The 20,704-nt window shown below is 42.4% G+C and overlaps 1 protein-coding gene across 7 annotated transcripts in view; it reads right to left on the minus strand.

Annotated features, from left to right (window-relative positions):
• MCC (MCC regulator of WNT signaling pathway) overlaps positions 1-20,704 on the minus strand; it is a 517,969-nt gene that overhangs the window by 243,148 nt on the left and 254,117 nt on the right. The window contains exon 1 of one of the 7 annotated variants that reach the window (XM_073551697.1): positions 19,781-19,951. The exons of the other annotated variants lie outside the window; for them this stretch is intronic. Coding sequence (XP_073407798.1) covers positions 19,781-19,792 — 12 coding nt within the window. The 5' untranslated portion in view covers positions 19,793-19,951. Of the gene's footprint in view, positions 1-19,780; positions 19,952-20,704 lie in introns of those variants that run through there. 7 annotated transcript variants of the gene reach the window in all.

The raw sequence follows: 20,704 nt of genomic DNA on the forward strand, positions 1-20,704 counted from the left end.
GGCTTTAGATTTTTCTAGAAGGCCAGTCTAGAACGCGAAATGTGATCGGATTGGAAAACCCGCCCCAACTACCAGGTCACCGGATCGAACTGCCTCATAGGTATGTAATTAATACGCAATTACTTCAGTGGGGAAGACCTGGCGGTCAGGCCAGTAAATGTGATCAGAGCACAGTCTGTGTGAAAGCAGCCTAATTAGACATTTTTTTCCCCGTAACACGGAGATCTATTCATATACAATCAGATAAAACAGATTCATATATTAAAGTACTATAAGTGATACATTGTTTTTTTATCATAGAGTAGATGAAATATATATGGTTTACTGAGCAAAATGACTCAAAGCAGCATGGAGGATGCAAGATGGCCATAAGATGGAATTTTGCCAAAACAATGGGATTAACTGGTTATTGCTCTGCAGCTAAATTGACTTACTGCAATATATCTTAAGGGGCAGTTTTTTCACTTGCATGTTTTTGGGTTAAAAAAAAACCATTGCAATAATGTTTCTTTGAAAAGTTGAACCATTTGTCTTCTACAGCCTCCATGTATCACTGTGCATAGCTTGCTGCAGTGAATTAGTGAGAAATCTCATTGTGAAGGCAGAGTTTATCTTTAGTTTTCTTCTGAACTTTCCTACTAATGGATTAATAACTGGCCTGAGCTGAAGACAGACAATTACTCGGGTGGAATGTGGGCAAAATAAAGGCCCACATACACAGACTCTTGAGTTGGCTAAATCTGCCGAAATCAATTGGTTTGACTATCAGTGTAATGTGTATGGGGACTGATGGTCGGGTGAGATGTTGATCACGCATGTGCAATTTTGGACTGATAATCACACTGTTCTTCCAGAGAAAAGGTGCAGTCTGATATGTCAGTCATCAGGTATCTCACAGAGTACACAGGTGCGCTTAGCCAGTAAATCGGAGATGAATTGTAGGATACTCAGGTCACATGGGCGTGCACAGCACACAGATGAAGAGATTAAAAGTTTCTTTGTTTATTGAAATCCACAACGCGTTTCGATATACTATAATTAACAAAAAAGCAACTGAAAATATGTCTTATATTCTAGGCTCTTCAAAGTAGCCACCTTTTGCTTTGATTACTTCTTTGCACACTCTTGGCATTCTCTTGATGAGCTTCAAGAGGTAGTCACCGGAAATGGTCTTCCAACAGTCTTGAAGGAGTTCCCAGAGATGCTTAGCACTTGTTGGTCCTTTTGCCTTCACTCTGCGGTCCAGCTCACCCCAAACCATCTCGATTGAGTTCAGGTCTGGTGACTGTGGAGGCCAGGTCATCTGGCGTAGCACCCCATCACTCTCCTTCTTGGTCAAATAGCCCTTACACAGCCTGGAGGTGTGTTTGGGGTCATTGTCCTGTTGAAAAATAAATGATGGTCCAACTAAACGCAAACCGGATGGAATAGCATGCCGCTGCAAGATGCTGTGGTAGCCATGCTGGTTCAGTATGCCTTCAATTTTGAATAAATCCCCAACAGTGTCACCAGCAAAGCACCCCCACACCATCTCACCTCCTCCTCCACGCTTCACGGTGGGCACCAGGCATGTAGAGTCCATCCGTTCACCTTTTCTGCGTCGCACAAAGACACTGTCGTTGGAACCAAAGATCTCAAATTTGGATTCATCAGACCAAAGCACAGATTTCCACTGGTCTAATGTCCATTCCTTGTGGTCTTTAGCCCAAACAAGTCTCTTCTGCTTGTTGCCTGTCCTTAGCAGTGGTTTCCTAGCAGCTATTTTACCATGAAGGCCTGCTGCACAGAGTCTCCTCTTAATACAAATTCTAACAGTCTATTCAGTAGGACTATCAGCTGTGTATCCACCAGACTTCTGCACAACACAACTGATGGTCCCAACCCCATTTATAAGGCAAGAAATCCCACTTATTAAACCTGACAGGGCACACCTGTGAAGTGAAAACCATATCCGGTGACTACCTCTTGAAGCTCATCAAGAGAATGCCAAGAGTGTGCAAAGCAGTAATCAAAGCAAAAGGTGGCTACTTTGAAGAACCTAGAATATAAGACATATTTTCAGTTGTTTCACACTTTTTTGTTAATTATATAATTCCACATGTGTATATTCATAGTTTTGATGCCTTCAGAGTGAATCTACAATTTTCAGTCATGAAAATAAAGAAAACTCTTTGAATGAGGTGTGTCCAAACTTTTGGTCTGTACTATATATACACACACAAACATTTTTTTGAACCAAAGATTTTTTATTATATTCAAATGCCGTTTACATTACATGCAGGCAAAAGCCTATGCAAAATCCAGAACATATACAAAAAAAAAAAAATATACGACATTCGAGTTACCCCCTCATAAGAAAGCCCCCCCTCCTCCCTCGCCCCCCCAGCCTAATTGCCATAAGACATTCTCAATAAGGTTGACTCTACTGCAACCACTTAGACCAAAGTTTTTCAAAATGCACCTCTTTGTGTCGTCGTCTATAAACTCTTTCTTCTAACCGAACTACATTGTTCACTCGTACAATAAATTCCCCAACCGTCGGGGGCTCGGCATCGATCCATTTTTGTGCGATCAGTTTACGGGCAACATATAAAAGTTTTGCTATAATTGGCTTATATGCATTTCCCACAGACACTTCCTCCACATACCCCAACACACACGTTATGGGGTCCCTTCCCACTCCACATTGGTATATCTTCTCAATTTGTTCAATAACCTCCCCCCAATATGAAGAGAGTCTTGGGCAGGACCAGAGCATGTGTAACATTCCCGCGGGTTCAACTCTACATCTTGGACATTCCGCATTGTCCCTCAGGCCCATTTTTTCCATAAGTTCCGGGGTTTTATACGTTCTATGTATAATGTACAGCTGCGATATCCTACCCGGTTCACTCAATGAAAGTTTGGGTATATATTCTAATATAGTGTCCCATATTTCATCTTCTATCTGTCCCACTTCCCTCTCCCATTTAGCTTTTGCCTTTAGGGGAAACTTAATCATGTGGGAGTACAATAGGTCCCGGTAAATGGTGGAAATAACTCCCCTCGTACCCCCAGACGAGCACACATAATCCAACACAACATCTTTTTGTACCGTCATATGTGTCATATGTTTCTGTGCCTGGAATGCATGCCTGAGACCGAGGTATCGAAACTCCCCGCTGCTCGAGAGCCCAAACTCCTCTTTTAATACAGAAAATGGCTTGATTTCCGTCCCCTCCAGTAACTGCCACATATATTGCAATCCTTTCCTCTCCCAATCACCAAAATCCTTCAATTTACACAGTTCTGATAGGCTTGCATTATCCCAAATAGGCGTGTATGTCGTCAATTCCCCAATTCCTCTGAGACTCTTAATATTTTGCCATATTTTATGCATTAACCTAAAAGTAGGTAGTCCTTTTCCATGACTCACAAAGCATCCCGCCTCCAGACTCTGTATTAATATTTTTTTATTGGTCAGTTGGGCCAAAATTTTTCCCATAACATTTAAATTTCCCTCCTCTTGCCAACCTCTGAAGTGCTGCCCTTGCGTTGCTATAAAGTATATCCATGGGTTTGGTGCCGCCAGCCCTCCTTCCTCCTTCCCCCTTTGGAGCACTTCCAGTTTAAGTTTTGCTTGTTTTTTCCCCCAAATTAGTTCCCTAAAAATAGTATTAATTTTATAAAATCTTCTCTTTGGGATCCACACCGGGGTATTATGGAGAATATACACCAACTGAGGCATCATTATCATTTTAAGTAGGTTCGTCCTCCCTACTATTGACAATACTAGTTTACACCATGCTGTCATCTTGGCTTTAAGTTTAAGGCCTCTTTCACACTTCCGTTTTTTACAATCAGTCACAATCCGCCAGGTTTTGAAAAAAAACGGATCCTCAATTTTTTTTTGAGGATCCGTTTTTTTCCCATTGACTTGCATTAATGGCGGATTGTGACGGATTGCTGTCCGTTGCATCCGTTTTTTGTGAGGATCCGCCAAAAGTTGCTGTCCGTCACCATCCTCAAAAATTTCAAAACGGAGCTTGTAACGTTTTTTTCTCTGGCGGATCCTGCAAACACTGATTTAACCCGAATTTCTTTCTGCTCTCTCTCCCCCCTTCCCGGCCAGCGATTCCTTTAAATTTCTTCATTTTCAGGATCCGTCTGAAAACGGATCCTGTGCCATCCGTTCACATCAGTTGAGAACGGATCCGCTTGTCCGCCTTTTTGGCGGATTATAACTGATGCAAAAAACTGAAGTGTGAAAGAGGCCTAACTAATAAAGGATCCAGGTTTAATTCGAGAAATCTAGATATAGGCATTGATACCCATATTCCGAGGTATTTAAATTCATTAACTACTTTCAGCTGTCCATCCACCCCACCTATATGTGGACATCCCAATTCCCGGTCAATCCCCATGATACATGATTTGTCCCAATTAATTCTCAATCCGGAAAAGGATCCAAATCTTTCTATAAAGGCCATAACCTTAGTCAACGAATCTCCCCCATCTTGCAGAAAAAGGAGTATGTCATCTGCATATAGGGCAATCTTTTCCTCCAGATTCCCATATCTGAAGCCCTGTATTTCTGTGGAGTTACGAATTTTAATCGCTAATGGCTCCATCGCCACCGCAAATAGCAACGGCGATAAGGGGCATCCCTGACGAGTTCCTCTGAACAACCCAAACGACTCCGAGGTCTCCCCGTTAATCCTAATGTACCCCTTTGGATCCACGTATAATAATTTAATCCAGGAAATAAATCTATGTCCGAATCCCATTAACTTCAATACTGCCCATAGATAATTCAACTCTACCCTATCAAATGCCTTTCGTGCATCCAGCGAGGCCACCACCCTTTCCCCTTCATTATCTGCCGGGAGTTGTATATTTAGAAAGAGTCTACGTAGGTTAATGGCGGTAGATCTATTTTGTAAAAAACCCGATTGGTCTGGATGTATCAATTTTTGAACAACCCCAGACATTCTTATCGCCAACATTTTAGCTAATATTTTAACGTCTGACGTCAATAACGAGATGGGTCTATAGGATTCAACGGATGAGGCATCTTTCCCCTCTTTAGGAATAACCACAATTACGGCCTCCCTCATAGACATCGGCAAAGCCCCTCTCTCCGCTGCATCTTCAAATACCTCCTTAAGTTTAGGTGCTACGACCTCTATTAGTTCCTTATATGCTTCTCCCGGGATACCGTCAGAGCCAGGTGACCTATTATTTGCCAATGACAGAATAGCCTTCTCCACTTCCTCTACAGTAAATAATTCTTCCAGATTCTGTTTATCAGTATCATCTAACTTAGGTATCTCTATCTCTTGTAAGTATCTATCCATTTCTTGTTCTCTAACCCCCAATTCTGAGGTATATAATTTTACATAGTATTCCCGGAAACATTCCAATATCCCAGAGGTGGCTTTATGAGTTACCCCATCCTCCTTGACAATTTTATATATCTGTGTGGACCCTTTCTGCGCCGCAGATATCACTGACAGTAAGTGTCCCACCTTTTCCCCTTCGTCATAGAACAGTGCTCTCTGGAATGCCCTTTTCTTGTCTATCCCTTGTAAATATAACTTATTTACTTCTTCTTGTGCTTCTTTTAATGCCTTTTTAGTGGCGATACTGGGCCTACGTATCATTTCCTCCTCTCCCCTGCTCAATCTGTCTGTAGTCTCTTGGTTTACCTGTCTCGTTTGTGTCTTACGTCTCGAAATATCTCGTATGAATAGTCCCCTTAAATATGCTTTCATGGTATCCCACACTATAAGTGAGTCAGCAGAACCTTCATTTAATTGGAAGAATTCAATAAGATCTTTTTTAATAATTTCCATATTCAGACATTTGAGCCATTCCGGATGTATTGTCCCCCCTACTCTCCTCCTTTTTCCCACTCCCAGTCTCAAACTAACTTCAATTGCCTTATGGTCGGAGATAACTCTCTGTAAATATTCCACCGTCCCAACTATTCCGTCCATGCCCCTGTTACCTAATGCTAAGTCTATGCGCGATAAGGCATGATACGAGGACGAATAACACGAAAAGCATTTGTTCCCCTCATTCCGCACTCTCCATAAGTCTATCATACCCATCTCACTAACATATGTCCCGAATGGAGTCATCCTATCCTTCCTGGGGTTAATTCCCCCGATTCCCACACGATCCCAATACTCGTTCATGACATTGTTAACATCCCCTAATATTAACACCGGACATTCCCCTCCCCTCCCCCGTCCACTCAAAAATCTCTTGTAGTTTCTTTTTCGAATATGGGGGTGGAATATAAAGTGCCACTATGATCACACATACACCAGAAATTCGGCATCTCAGGGAAACAAACTGCCCATCCCTATCTACGCAAGATTCAATATCCTCGTAGTGAGCATGAGAATGTATCAGTACAGAGACTCCCCTCGCATAGGCCGAATACATATAGTGATAAGCCCGGGTAATCCATTTTTTCTCTAGCCATTTTTCTTTTCCTTTAATCAAGTGAGTTTCTAGTAAACACGTAATAGCTGGATTGTGCTTTCTAATTTCTGCCATGACTGCCGCTCTTTTACATGGATCTGAAACCCCCCTCACATTCCAACTTAGAATTCTTGTATCACCACTCATTATGTCCTATGAACATCAGTTGTAGTCGGTCTCTTGTAGTCCCTTTATCACATTGCATTATGAAAACTCTCCCACAACATATCCCCCCCTGATCCCCCCCGCCCCCCCTCTCCCCTCCTTCCCCGTATAACAGATTCTCTCTCTCCAACGAGAGAGGGTGCAACTGGCACCTAGCTACTGTGAGCCCTCGAATAGCCACTGAACCTCCTTCACTTGGGCGTACATCGCTCCCACCGTCACATACAAACATGCCCAATAGGCCACATAACTTTTTCTAACATGGATAATTCAATAAACATAAAAAAAAAACCAAAAAAAAACCCAGGATCTACGACCCAAAAATAGACCTGAGTACCCAGGCGACTCGGGGCACAGATTCAAAAATAGAGAAAAAATGTCCGAAAAATTCTTCTTCTTCAGCCTTTTCCTTCTTTCTCAGCCCTTAGTTTGGAGTGGTTGATTTCCATCCACTTGACGGCCTCCTCTGGGGTTGGAAAAAACTGAACAGACCCCAAAGCTGCTACTCTCAGTTTGGCGGGATATAACATAGAGTACTTCACTCCCAGCACTCTCAGTCCTTTCTTGACCTCGCCAAATTTCATCCGCATTTTCTGAACCTCTGCTGAATAGTCCGGATATATTTCAATACGGCGTCCATTAAATATGAGGTCCTCCTTCTTCCTAGCCTCCCGGAGGATAGTCTCTCTATCTCTGCAGTTAAGTATCCTGGCCAACATTGTACGGGGGGCACTACCCGGAGGGAGGGGTCGCAGGGGAACGCGGTGTGCTCTCTCTACCGCAAACACCCTGGAGAGTGTGTCTCTGCCAATTTTAGATAGGATCCATTGCTCAGTAAAGTCAGTGGGGTCGTTACCCTCTACTTTTTCCGGGAATCCCACAAATCTAAGATTGTTTCTCCTAGATCTATTTTCTAGATCATCTTGTTTTAAGTGCACTTCTGAAATCTTTTGCGTGTGCTGGTTCTGAGTTTTCTGCATTTTATTTACAGTGTCCTCAGTGGTGCTCACTCTCTCTTCCACAGCACCCATCCTAGCATCCGCCTTGTTTAGTGCCTCTTTAATTCCAATAATTTCTTCCTTAATATTATCAACCCGGCTGCTCAACTTAGTCAGTGTTTTTTTACAGAACAATACCACCAGAAAAACATCTTTTAAAGTTGGTTCCCCTTCAGGGCCCTCCTTGTCAGCTTCACTATCCTCCTCTTCAGATGCACACTCAGAGACAGTGACTCCCCCTCCCCCCTCCTCCCTGCTTTCAGCCTCTCCTGCAGCTTCGTTGCTCATTCTCTCTCCCTCCAGCACAGTACCTTCTCCGGTGCCCCCCTCATCTTCCCTTGCAAAGCGCTGCAGCTTCTGGATAATTTGTGACCTTCTGCCATAGTTCTCAGTCAGTCTCTGTGCCTCCTCCACTCTCCCGGCGCCATCTTGTGCAGCCACACTGCCGTCCTCCCCGACGTCTTTCTGCCTCCTCCTCCCCATCTCCGCACTCTTCTTCACTCCCGGTGTCTCCACTCGGCACCCACCACAGCAGTAAGTGTGCACGGGTCTCTGTTATGTCGGCCTATTAAGGATTATTCTTCAGAATGACAGTGGAGCTCCTCAGCCTCACGTCCTCTCACATACGCGCCAGGCCACGCCCCCCACACACAAACATTTTAGATAAACAGCCTGATGCTTTGAAAAAAATGTCCAGTTTTAATTCATAAAATTCATTGAATTTTCTATTTAGTAAGAGCAAATGGCCAAGGATTGTTCTACGCTTTTGTATATACTGCATAAGTTAAAAATAGAAAACTAATTTTTTAGTTTATTCTAAAGCCTCATTCAGACATTTGATTTGTATTTCACCTATGTGTTTTTGTATGCATAGACCACGTACCCATTAGGGTATATGCACACGTTGCGGATCTGAGCAGATTCTTCTGCGGTGTACATTACCATGTTAACCAATGCAAAATAAAAACCGCTGTGCACATGCTGCGGAAAATTCCGCACAGAAAAGCAGCGGTTTATTTTCTGCAGCATGTCAATTGTTTTGGCAGATCCGCAGCTGCGTCTCTCTCTCCAGAAGAACAAGGGTCAAAGTTTTGCATAAATACGCACTAGAATCCAAAAAATTCACAGGAAAACAGCATGTGTTTTACTCTGCATTTTCTGCCAAGAGATGCGGATTGTCTGCAGAAATATCCGCAGGATAATCCGCAACGTGTGCACATACCCTTACAGTCTATGGTGCTGTTCAAATGTTCATTTTTTTTTTTTTTTTGCGCATGTGTCCACACAAAAAAAAAAAAAATCTCAGAGACATGTCCGTTTAAGACTTTAGCAATTGAATAAAATCACAGACAAAACACCCATGTGCAGTCCAGTTTTAACCTTGTATTGGGTAGGAGAATCTTTGCAACTTTTTTTTATTCTTAAAGGAATTGTCACCTATTTTATCGTATATAAGCTGCAGCCACCGCCTTCAGGGGCTTATGTACATCATTCTGTAATGCTGTAGATAAACCCCAGATGTAACCTGAAAGAGAAGAGAAACAAGTTAGATTATACTCACCGGGGGGCACAGTCCGGTCCGATGGGTGTCGCAAGTCCGGGGCCTCCCATCTTCTAGTGAGGATGTCCTCCTTGCTGTCTGCCGCGGCTCCTGCACAGGCGTACTTTATCTGCCCGGAAAAGGTCATAGAGGTCCAGCGCCTCCCATCTTCATGCAATGACATCCTCTTCTTTCCTTGCTGCCTGTCGCGGTTCCTGCACAGGCGTACTTTATCTGCCCGGGAAAGGTCAGAGAGGTCCGGCGCCTGCGCACTGCAGGACTCTGCTCTGCCCTCAACAGGGCAGATAAAGTACGCCTGCGCAGGAGCCGCGGCAGGCAGCAAGGAAAGAAGAGGATGTCATTGCATGAAGATGAGAGGCGCTGGACTGGACCGGACCGCAACCCCCATCAGACCGGACCGCCCCCCGCTGAGTATAATCTAACTCATTTTTCTTATCTTTCAGGTTACATCTGGGGCTTATCTACAGCATTACAGAATGCTGTAGATAAGCCCCTGATGGCGGTGGCTGCAGATTATATACGAAAAAATAGGTGACAGATTCCCTTTAAGGGGGAAACGTGTAATGAAACACTGTTGACAAAACACTGATGAAAACCTGATCCACGATTGATTAAAGTCGTCATTTTTTTCCGCAGATTAAAAAAAATCCATAAACATCTCAGTGAGACAAAGGGGTTATCCCACGAACAAAGTACATTTTAAAGTTGATTTTAATCAATACATCTTGGAATTATCTCAGCACAAAAACTTTTTTTTTTTTTTTTTAACACATACAATTGTGGAAATTATTACTATTATTATTCCAAGATCTATTGATTAAAATGTACTTTGTTTTTGGAAACCCCCCTTTAACTCAGACATTTGCATGTCACACAAACAATTCAGGGTGTGAGAACTACTTCACACTTCAGTATTAGGGCACAGTCAGACGGCTGTATAAATTTGATCAAAATGCAATGCTCGGACTGGCCGGCGGCTCTCCCAAGCAGATCGTGACAGCAGCACAGAAATACATGAAGCAGTCGGCCAGTCCGAGCATTGCGTGCCAGTCACCGTTCAATTTACACGACCGCCTGACTGCGCCCTTTAGATCAGCATTTTGCAATACTATTTTTAAGCAAAATGGGAGTGAGTTAAAAATACAGAAGAGGTAGAAATATTCCTATTATAGTTTTCACTTCTGATTTTGGCTTCATTATACTGATGCAAAATACTAAAACACTGTCAAACGACAAAGGCTCATGTTTAACAAGCGAAAATTGAGTGAAACAGGTTGCCCTTTACTTAGGACAGGCCCTGACCCACCACTACTTTCCATCATGAATGTTATGCGTCATCCATTTAGCTAAGGATCAATTATCCCTATTTTAAGCGCTTTATTTCTTTGACCATATGGTGAATGAAACAGGTCAAACAGGGACAAACATGTCAGTGTGCTTCTAAACTCATGACGAGGTATTGGACAATACATTGCAGTTGCTATTTCGAGATAAAACAATTCGTCATAGGCTTTTTGGGGAGATTTTTATTTTGCTAATTGTGTTTGTGCTGGCATTTTTGAAGTTCTATACATATGTTGATAGGAAATTGCTATAAATCAGTAATCTGATTCTTGAAGATAAAAAAAAAAAAAACATCTATGTAAACTAGACTTAAAATGGCTTATATCTATCTAAATGACGTAGCTTTCCCAAGTAGAACCTGCGCCATATACAGTCTTGATTCATTATCTGGTGATTTGTGGTCCCATCACGTGCTGCACAACACGCAGGATGCAGAGATTGGATTTGATTTCATTGATGCTTCAGTGGGATCAGCTGACCATGTAATATGAATGGGGGCCTTTCTGACATCGTCTGAGCACATAAGCTTTTTATCTCAGATCTGCTTCAAAAACTCACATAAAAAAATAAATGAAATACTATTCGATGGGGATTTCGAAGTGGTTCCACTGTAAGACACATACGCACACATCCAGTTATTTGAGTATTTTGAAGCAGGTCCGTGCCAAAAAAAGGCCTGAAAAATTGCTCCAAAATGCTTATTTATTTCTATTGAAAAATTACTTGCTGTTCATACGTTCAGCTGTTTTATATTTTGCAATTCGCTTCATGTTTTCAAGCGCTTAAAAGTGAATGTCACCTCTATGTCTATGTAAATGATTTGGGTCCGTCCGAAGGGCGGTGTTTTGGGTCCTTTCCTCCACCCCTATTTGGCCACTGTCCGCAATATTTCAGGGAATTTCCATAGTTGTCCTCCACAATACGCGCATGCGCATTGCAATCTTGACTCTCGCATGCGCAGTATACTTTGCCCAACTGCGGGCAAAAGCATTAGGGCGCATGCGCCGGTGAACTATAAGTCAATGAGAAGAAAATCATCCACACCCAAAAAAAAAACATTTTATAAAATACACTTAAAAACATTAACAGAAAATGAATCAAAACACTATCTTAGTGGGGGAATAATCCAAAGAAAATGCCACAAAGAAGCATTTCCTGAAGTTGTTAACACATGAAGAACTTTGGGCCCCTGCCTCCCTCACTACTTTGTCCATATGCTGCCCTAGCTGGATGTGTTATTTTGCTTAGGCGCATGTCTCCATTCTCTGGGCTCAAGTTGTATTGGGCGTCTTGTCTTTTTGCACTCTTGACCTGCACTTTTTATATTTTGTATTAAGCAGAATGACTTTTGACTGCCTCTCCTCAGCCCTGTAACATATGCAGCACCTGTTTATATACATTCATGTGAATCTGTGGGATTTGTCTTCATCAATTCAGTCATTGTTATATGATTTGAGTGTTACCTATCTTTATCTCTCACAGTCTACTCTAGTGGTGGGTTTTGGCAGGGGTCTTTTTAACCCTATTTTTGTACTCTCCTTATTGCCTCTTGTGCATTTTTAATGTTTTTAATGCTCTCTGTGTTTTGCAGTGTTTCAATAAAAGATAATTTTTCACTCTATTATAGTCTAGTGATCCCTGTTATGTACATGCCCCTTCCCCCCTTTTTTTGCCTCTTCTGTCATTAGCATGTACGGGTGATCCCGGGCAGTGGTGCCCTCCAGCCTCTTGTGTTCATCACATGAAGAACTTGCCGCTTTCACCGCCTCAAAAAAAACTCTAAGGTTAGGGTGGTTTGTATGCAAATCCCTTTGTCTCAGAGATGAGCTCCTGCCAAAGGAGCCTAGCAGCGGCTTTCTCCTCTCTCCTCATTGAAGGGAGAGATAGATGTTGGCTGAAGGAGTACCAACATTCTCAGCAGCACTGTACATCCGTGGCAATCATTCAGATCAGTTCCTGTCCAGGATTGCCAATTGTCCAGAAATTCTTTAACATTCCAGAAAAAAGGGGCATATTACCCTCACCCGCCCCCTCACTATCCTCTATATAAAACAGAAAAAAAAATAGATGTCTGTGCAGCTGGAGAAACTTGTACAGCTTCTTATGACTAGCTATCATTTTACAGATCACAAAGAATGCAGCTGTTTTCATATCCTTACTTTTTACAATGGACAAATGTCACTTAGGCCAGTTTCACACTTGCGTTCCTTGGAGCTGCGGAGGGATGCGTACGTCCTCCGTGAAGCTGCGCCCACGGCTGCATCTCCTCCGGTCAGCTCCTCCTCCATCGGCATGCGGCTGCCTGCGTACCCTATCTTTAGCATTGGGTACGCAGGCCGTGCGCAGGTACGGCTGGTTTCACATTCGCGCTTTTTAAGCGCACGCACGGCCGGGGGTAGCTCCGCCCCCGAGCCGACTCTCTGCCCGGCGTGCCCGCCCCTTCCTTGTAGCGCCGCCTCCTAGCGCACAGCGGCGCCTGCGATCGGCGCACCCTATCTTTAGCATAGGGTGCGCAGATCGTGCGCAGGCCGTGCGCTAGTTGCGCTTTGACCTGCGCTGCGCACTTTTGACGGTGCGCCGTGCGCGCCAAAATCCGAAAAGTTTGATTTTGGCGCGCACGGCGCACCGTCAAAAGTGCGCAGCGCAGGTCAAAGCGCAACTAGCGCACGGCCTGCGCACGATCTGCGCACCCTATGCTAAAGATAGGGTGCGCCGATCGCAGGCGTCGCTGTGCGCTAGGAGGCGGCGCTACAAGGAAGGGGCGGGCACGCCGGGCAGAGAGCCGGCTCGGGGGCGGAGCTACCCCCGGCCGTGCGTGCGCTTAAAAAGCGCGAATGTGAAACCAGCCTAAGCGTTTGCCGCTGCATGCGTCGTTGTGACGGTGCGGAGACCTGCGCCAAACGTAATGTGTTGCATTTTGGTGCACTCGCCGCACGTCAAAACGACGCATGTGGCGGCAAACGCATACCTGCTCACGGCCTGCGTACCCAATGCTAAAGATAGGGTACCCAAGCCGCAGGCAGACGCGTGCCGACGGAGGAGAAGCTGACCGGAGGAGATGCGGCCGTGGGCGGAGCTTCACGGAGGACGTATGCATCCCTCCGCAGCTCCAAGGAACGCAAGTGTGAAACTGGCCTTAAAGAAGCACTCCTCCCATCAAAGTTTTTATCCTCTTGATATATTGCAATCATCACTGTGTACATTCAATTGCTAATTTTGCCCTTCTACCCAGATAATGCTTCTCTTTTCTCTGTTCTATGTAGAAACAGCAAGTCTCTTGTCCATGCATTTATCAACCCCTCTTCAACTCCTGACTCAACTGCGCTGCTCCTCTCCCCTACCAGGGACTGTTGCAGTGATGACTCATGCAAGGAAGAGAGACTTACTTTTTCTACATATAGCTTGAAAGGATTCAGCCACCTGGAAGATAACTCTGCCTCCAGGGCTTATTTTATATGAAGAGAGGTGTTATTACTCAGTGTGATGTCTAATGGCCGCTCTCTGCTCTCCTGATCTCACTGCAGAGCTGTGATTATACCCGACTCATCTGCAGCTTCAGCTTCTATGTCAGAGTGATGCAATATTGTTACATTTTTGCAGCTCTCGAGCTCTGCTGTATTGTATTTGCAAGAATACAAATTTACCTTTCCCTGTTCTGTGTTCGTTTTTTACCTCACTGGTAACTCTCCTTCATGTACAGTAAAACAAGCTCTGGAGGCAGAGTTATCTACCAGGCAGCTTCCTCCCCTTAGCCTGGAAGAGGTCACTTATATAAGGTAACGAAAGATGATTGCTCAACAAGACATCTGACATGAGACACACAGGTAGGATTTCAGCACTCTATAACCTGTATGCCCATATTATCAGTTTAGATAGGTCATATGTGGTGACAGATTCCCTTTATATAACTGTAGAAGTTTATGGAGTTCAATAAAGCTCACTCTGCTTTGACACAAGGATCCGATGCCTGTGTGAACGCTAATGTCTACCTGGGAGCGTGACTATCTACAATATATGCACACACATACTTAAGGTTTAGTTACTCTTTAGAAGAAGATTCAGGAACAGATTCTATAGGTGACAGGAAATATTTTCTTAAAGAAACCTTGCACTAATTCCCTCTTTTCCCTAATGAATACATTAACACAAAAGAGAGAAGCAATAAAAACTCTACATTTGAGGACAGGAAAGATGTATATCTTTGTACCGTGTTAGCCAGTAGATAGAAAAATATTCAGGATTGAGAGTCCTCAGTAGTTGATACCTTTTAATGGCTAACTGAAAAGATGGTAATACATTGCAAGCTTTCCAGACTACTCAGCTCTCTTCATCAGGCTAGACTAATACAAAATCTGCCTTATCTATTGCATTTTTTCTAGGCTGTATTGTGCATAAATATGTGACTTCAGATTTTGTATTAGTCTAGCCTGATGAAGAGACCTGAGTAGTCTCGAAAGCTTGCAATGTGTTACCATCTTTTCAGTTAGCCATTAAAAGGTATCAACTACTGAGGACTCTCAATCCTGAATATTTTTCTACATTTGAGGAAGTTCTTATTCCCAAGCTGAGTGCCATAATGAGTGATGCAGCTGTCCCCTGCTTAGAACAGTATACATTTATTGCTTTTCATTACATTACGGGTCATTTGCATTGCTTCAATAAAAATAATGTAAAACAAAGTAGCAGCCTACAAATGCAGAAGAGAACTATCCAGTCATACAGTGGCACACAATAAAATACTGTATACAATAGGATATTAGAGCGCAGCAGTTCCGGAGAAACATGTTTTGGTTCACAATGAAGCACTTCATCACGGATTTCTAGAATATTTGAGTAAACAGACAGTAATAATGCCTCGGATGCTTTTTAATCCAAGTACACCGAGGACCCAAGAACGTTTTACAATTGCTTTTACAAGACAATAAATCGTATGTTCTTAATGCAATGGTGTTAAATTATGTGACCGTAAATGACACATAAAATTTGAAGCTTTGCATGTCATTATGAAGATTGCTGCTGGATTATAGGATAATAGACATACGGAGACACTATTCCCTAATATACACACAAAGGTCATGTAGGAGAGGCTGAGCCTCAGAAGTGCGAGAAACCTCTAAGCAACGACAAGTCCGGGATTCCTGTATCTACATCTAAAACTAAAGATTTATTTCCTATTTGAATAGATTCCTTGAGAATTACATAAAGTTGACACAAAAATTTAAAAAAAAAATCAATTTTTCATCAAGAAAAAAAAAGACGATATTTCATCTGTATGGTCATCCATATGTAATCCATATAGCACATACATCAGTAGTTATTAAAATGTACAAGAATAAATACAGTTCTGAGAAAGAAATGCAAAGTATTCGTAAAAAGCGGATCTAGGTTTTTTTTGCGCATCCATAGACTTGATTAGGCGACTCTCAGCCAAAATATGAAACATTAGTGTATGCTATATACTGAAAGGGGGTTTTCAACTACTAGGACAACCCCCTTCTTGATAAAACTGTTTGGTCCCAATAACAATAAAGTTTATACTCCCCTCCCTTGCCGACGCTGTTCCCGCGGTGTTGGCACTCGCTCTCCCCGGGGTTCTTGTGTGGTGTGGTGCAGTGACATGTGACCCTTGCACCCAATCAGCGCTGTTGTCCTTGTCCCCGCCTTCGGACAAATCGAACATGAAAAGGAAGTCAGGGCCTCCAACTGATCCCGGACTTCCTCTTCATGTTTAATTGGACGCCGGAGTCACATGTCACAACACCGTATGAGAGCCCCCAGGAGAGCGAGTATTGACATTTTGGGAACGGCGCCAGCATGAGATGCGAGTAGAGGTTTTACTATGTTATTGAGGCCAAACGTGGGCTATGACAAGAAGTTGTCCAACTAGTGGACAACTTCATTAATTGTAGAAAAAAAAAAATATGGACCGAACATCCTCTCAGTGGGTTCCATTAATTGTAGAAAAAAAAAATATGGACCGAACATTCTCTCAGTGGGTTCCTAATTTTTTCCTGACCTTAAAAAGTGTGGCGCAATGCGCCAACCACAGTGATGGGACAGTACCCTAGTAGGCTATGCAAGGCTCATTCATTTTTATAGGAGATACTAGATACTAATCTTTTTGACCAAATGATTAGTTATTGCTAAAATAAAATGTTCCAGGTAAAAAAGTAAGTTGGTAAATTAATTCTCATTCCACTATGTGTAAATGTAGCTGTGACTATATGACTGACTGTCTATGAAAAAAATATAGTTTATGGAGGTCATTCATCCAACGCAATGACCCAGTCACACAGTGAAAGAGGAATGTAGCATTTCTGGGGAAGCCGAGCAGGGTCAGGCATCAACTTGAACTATGAGGTCATCAAACCCACAGGCAATAAACCCACTTTCCTTCCCTTTTGAGAATACTGCCTGTTAAAAAAAAAAGTTGAATGCAAAAACGGCCCGTATTGGTGAACTAGGGGAACTTAATTTTGTTACCATAGTAAAGAATTGAACAAAGGAGCATTCATCTGTCAACCGCTTGACAAAACTGCAAAAAAAGTAGAAGCAAACTTATTTCCCTATTATAGCTGAGCTAATATACATCTACCATACATGGTCATTGCCCATGCATACTTAAAATATATATATATATATATATATATATATATATATATATATATATATATATATATATATATGTATATATATATAGTGGCCCGATTCTAACGCATCTGGCATTCTAGAATATATATGCAGTTTATTTTTTAAGATTTAACCCCTTTACCCCCAAGGCTGGTTTGCACGTTCATGACCAGGCCAATTTTTACAATTCTGACCACTGTCCCTTTATGAGGTCATAACTCTGGAACGCTTCCATGGATCCTGGTGATTCTGACATAGTTTTCTCGTGACATATTGTACTTCATGTTAGTGGTAAAATTTCATTCATATAACTTGCGTTTATTTGTGAAAAAAATGGAAATTTGGCGAAAATTTTGAAACTTTCGCAATTTTCCAACTTTGAATTTTTATGCCCTTAAATCACAGAGATACGGCACACAAAAAACTTAATAAGTAACATTTCACATGTGTTTACTTTACATCAGCAGAATTTTGGAACCAAAATTTTTTTTTGTTAGGAAGTTATAAGGGTTAAAAGTTAACCAGCGATTTCTCATTTTTGCAACACCATTTTATTTTTAGGGACCACATCACATTTGAAGTCACTTTGAGGGGTCTATATGATAGAAAATACCCAAAAGTGACACCATTCTAAAAACTGCACCCATCAAGGTGCTCAAAACCACATTCAAGAAGTTTATTAACCCTTCAGGTGCTTCACAAGAATTTTATGAATGTTTAAAAAAAAAAAATGAACATTTAACTTTTTTTCACAAAAAAAATTACTTCAGGTCCAATTTTTTTTTATTTTACCAAGGGTAACATGAGAAATTGGACTGCAAAAGTTATTGTGCAATTTGTCCTGAGTACGCTGATACCTGATATGTGGGGGGGAAACCACTGTTTCGGCCGCGACCAATCAGCGGCAGGCGCAGCTTACCGTTACAAACAGCTGCGCCTGTCGCTGATTGGTCAGCTGCCCATGATTTCGGTTACAGACAGACACGATAAGGCGTATATATATATATATATATATATATATATATTTTATATATATATAACAAGTCCATGGCATAGGTTTCTAAAGTTTGCACAGTGTAAAATAAAGTTTGCTTCCACTTTTATACAGGTGTCTCAAACAGATGTCAGATGACTGATCCTTTTTACACCATTATTTACTGATCTAACAATTATATTAGACTTTTTGCTTAACAGATATACATCTAAAAACCTTTAAAGTCATTGCCTATGTTTATTAAAATAAAAAATGTGTGGTGTGGCTGATAATTACCCCCAAAACGTATAGCAAAATGACAGCAATGTATGATCACGTCACCAGGCATCTTAATAAGCCATTGTATGACAGCAGTTCCATAGACCATTGAATGAATAAGTGGATCTACTGACCAATACTATATGCTGTTCTATTAGCTCAAATTCACACACAGCGGTCGCACTGCGGCACAAGACAGCCCAGTGCCACTTCAGTCTTTTCACACTTTTGCTGTGCATTCACCAAATCACAAGACCATGCGACCAATCCTAATGGCCCCTCTAGTTTTGCAGATGAAACAGCGGCTTTCCAGTACGATTAAGCGACTGTGCAGGGAAACAGTATTCAGCCACAACATTACCGCTGAGTGTGAATGCAGCCTAACGGTTACATGATGGATGACTATGTGCCCAACATAGTGACAGCGCAGGAGGGAACCATAGTGAAAAACTTTACAGTGTGAATCAGCCCAAGAGCTTACTGGGAAAGGTCAACATTTCTTTTTAATACAAACTGAAGGATAGAAATGCAATTGAAAAATGTCTGCACCCCATCTAGAACACTCTGAAGCCAGAGACAAGAGAGCGGGGTTGTAAAAGTCACAGGTGCCATCCTACGACTTACTGATCTAATAAACACTGTGCCCCCAGGTCAGAATGTTTGCTGGCAGCAGAGAGGACACAGGGGCCACTTGTGATCCACTGACTTACAGGACCCTTCTCCCTACAAAAGGACTTCCCAGGCAGAATATAAAATCACAGCTATGACACAACGCAAGTAAGTACCGATATAATAAAACCATTCTTAACTCCAGGAATATAGAAAAATAAATCCCACTTTGTAAAAGGTATACCATTTGGGAGAGGGGCCACAAGCTGCCATTCGCACAGGGCAGTTGTATTCTTGGGAACGTTGAGCACATGGGTATCTAACCTTAGAATTTACTATCCCTCATAAAGGGAATCGGATAATAACAAGATCACCGGTTTTTGCCATGGAGGATTATACTATTAGCAGATGATTAGAGATTCATTTGCAGTACATCACTAAGTGGGATCACCAGTCACACAAGTCTATAAATCACTCACTAGGTGTTACTGTAATATGACTACATCTTATTAATAATGCATATGATGCTTCATAAAATAGGTATCTTGCCAACTTTGGAATTTTCTACAACACTTGAGTGACCTGAAACACACTAAAGCGTTAACGACCGAAATGCTTGTGGCATCCATCTCTGCTCTATAGGGGGGCTCATGGTTGGGAATATGCCATGGATGACTAGTGGCGTTTTCCCTCACGATCCACAGACCCACACATGAGATTTCACACCTGTACTTATTATTCTACACTTACCTTGGGCTTCATGTAGGTCTGAACACGTCCTTAAAAGAGGAAACGGTTTCCCAAGTCCATACAGTAAAGTAAATCACCCGACACGGTAACTCTAGGAAGAGTGAGAAGACAGAACTTTCTCACAGTCGCCTCTCTCCACTGTACACTTAGTCTGTGTGAAGCAATCAGTCTCCAACACCCTACAGCCAACTTCCTAAAAGGAAATCTGAGACGTCCCACCCTGAATCTTAGTAATCACAACCTATCCTACATGAAGAACAGAGTCCGGCCCTGGTGCACACAGCATGGGGATCTGCTCCGGGAACTGAGCCCGAGCCACAGGCTCCAAGTAAGAAAAGGTGACAGCTGCTCCTGGGAACGGAGTCCCTGGGCTCGCTGGTAATAATGTGCACAACCACCACAAAAGGGAAAGACAATTACTACCAAACCCAGAACATAAAACAAATACTCTCAACAAATTATAAGAAGACAGTCACCCTTTGTTTTACACTTTCTTCTTCATGGTCTATTAGGCTCCTGGGGGAGATTTATCCAGACTACTGCAAGGGAAAGGTGGAAGCATCATGAAAGCATTCACTCCTATCACAGAGTACATTTTCCAAGACCGATGAGTTTAAGGGGGGGTTGTCTCATCATAAATGGGTAAAATTTAAAATTGTAAGAACAAACTACATTGCAGTTTAATGCTTATTAAAAATCCTTAAGAATAAAATGTTCTCAATAACAGAGGAATTTTTAAATCTGTTCTGAGTTGCCAATTGCCTAAGTTACCAGCCACCTCTCCAATCTCTTCAGAGGTAGTCGAATTCCCAGACAAAGTGTGCGCTTACAATCTCTTTGTTTTACAATTTGAAAGCACTGCTCTGAAGGGAGAGTGCACAGTTTGGGACAGCAGCACAGCCTTCCTCGTCACCCTGAACGGCC

The sequence above is a fragment of the Dendrobates tinctorius genome, unplaced genomic scaffold, assembly GCF_039654945.1.
Source record: "Dendrobates tinctorius isolate UK_male_01 unplaced genomic scaffold, ASM3965494v1 ptg000003l, whole genome shotgun sequence".
In the NCBI taxonomy this organism is placed as follows: Eukaryota; Metazoa; Chordata; class Amphibia; order Anura; family Dendrobatidae; genus Dendrobates; species Dendrobates tinctorius.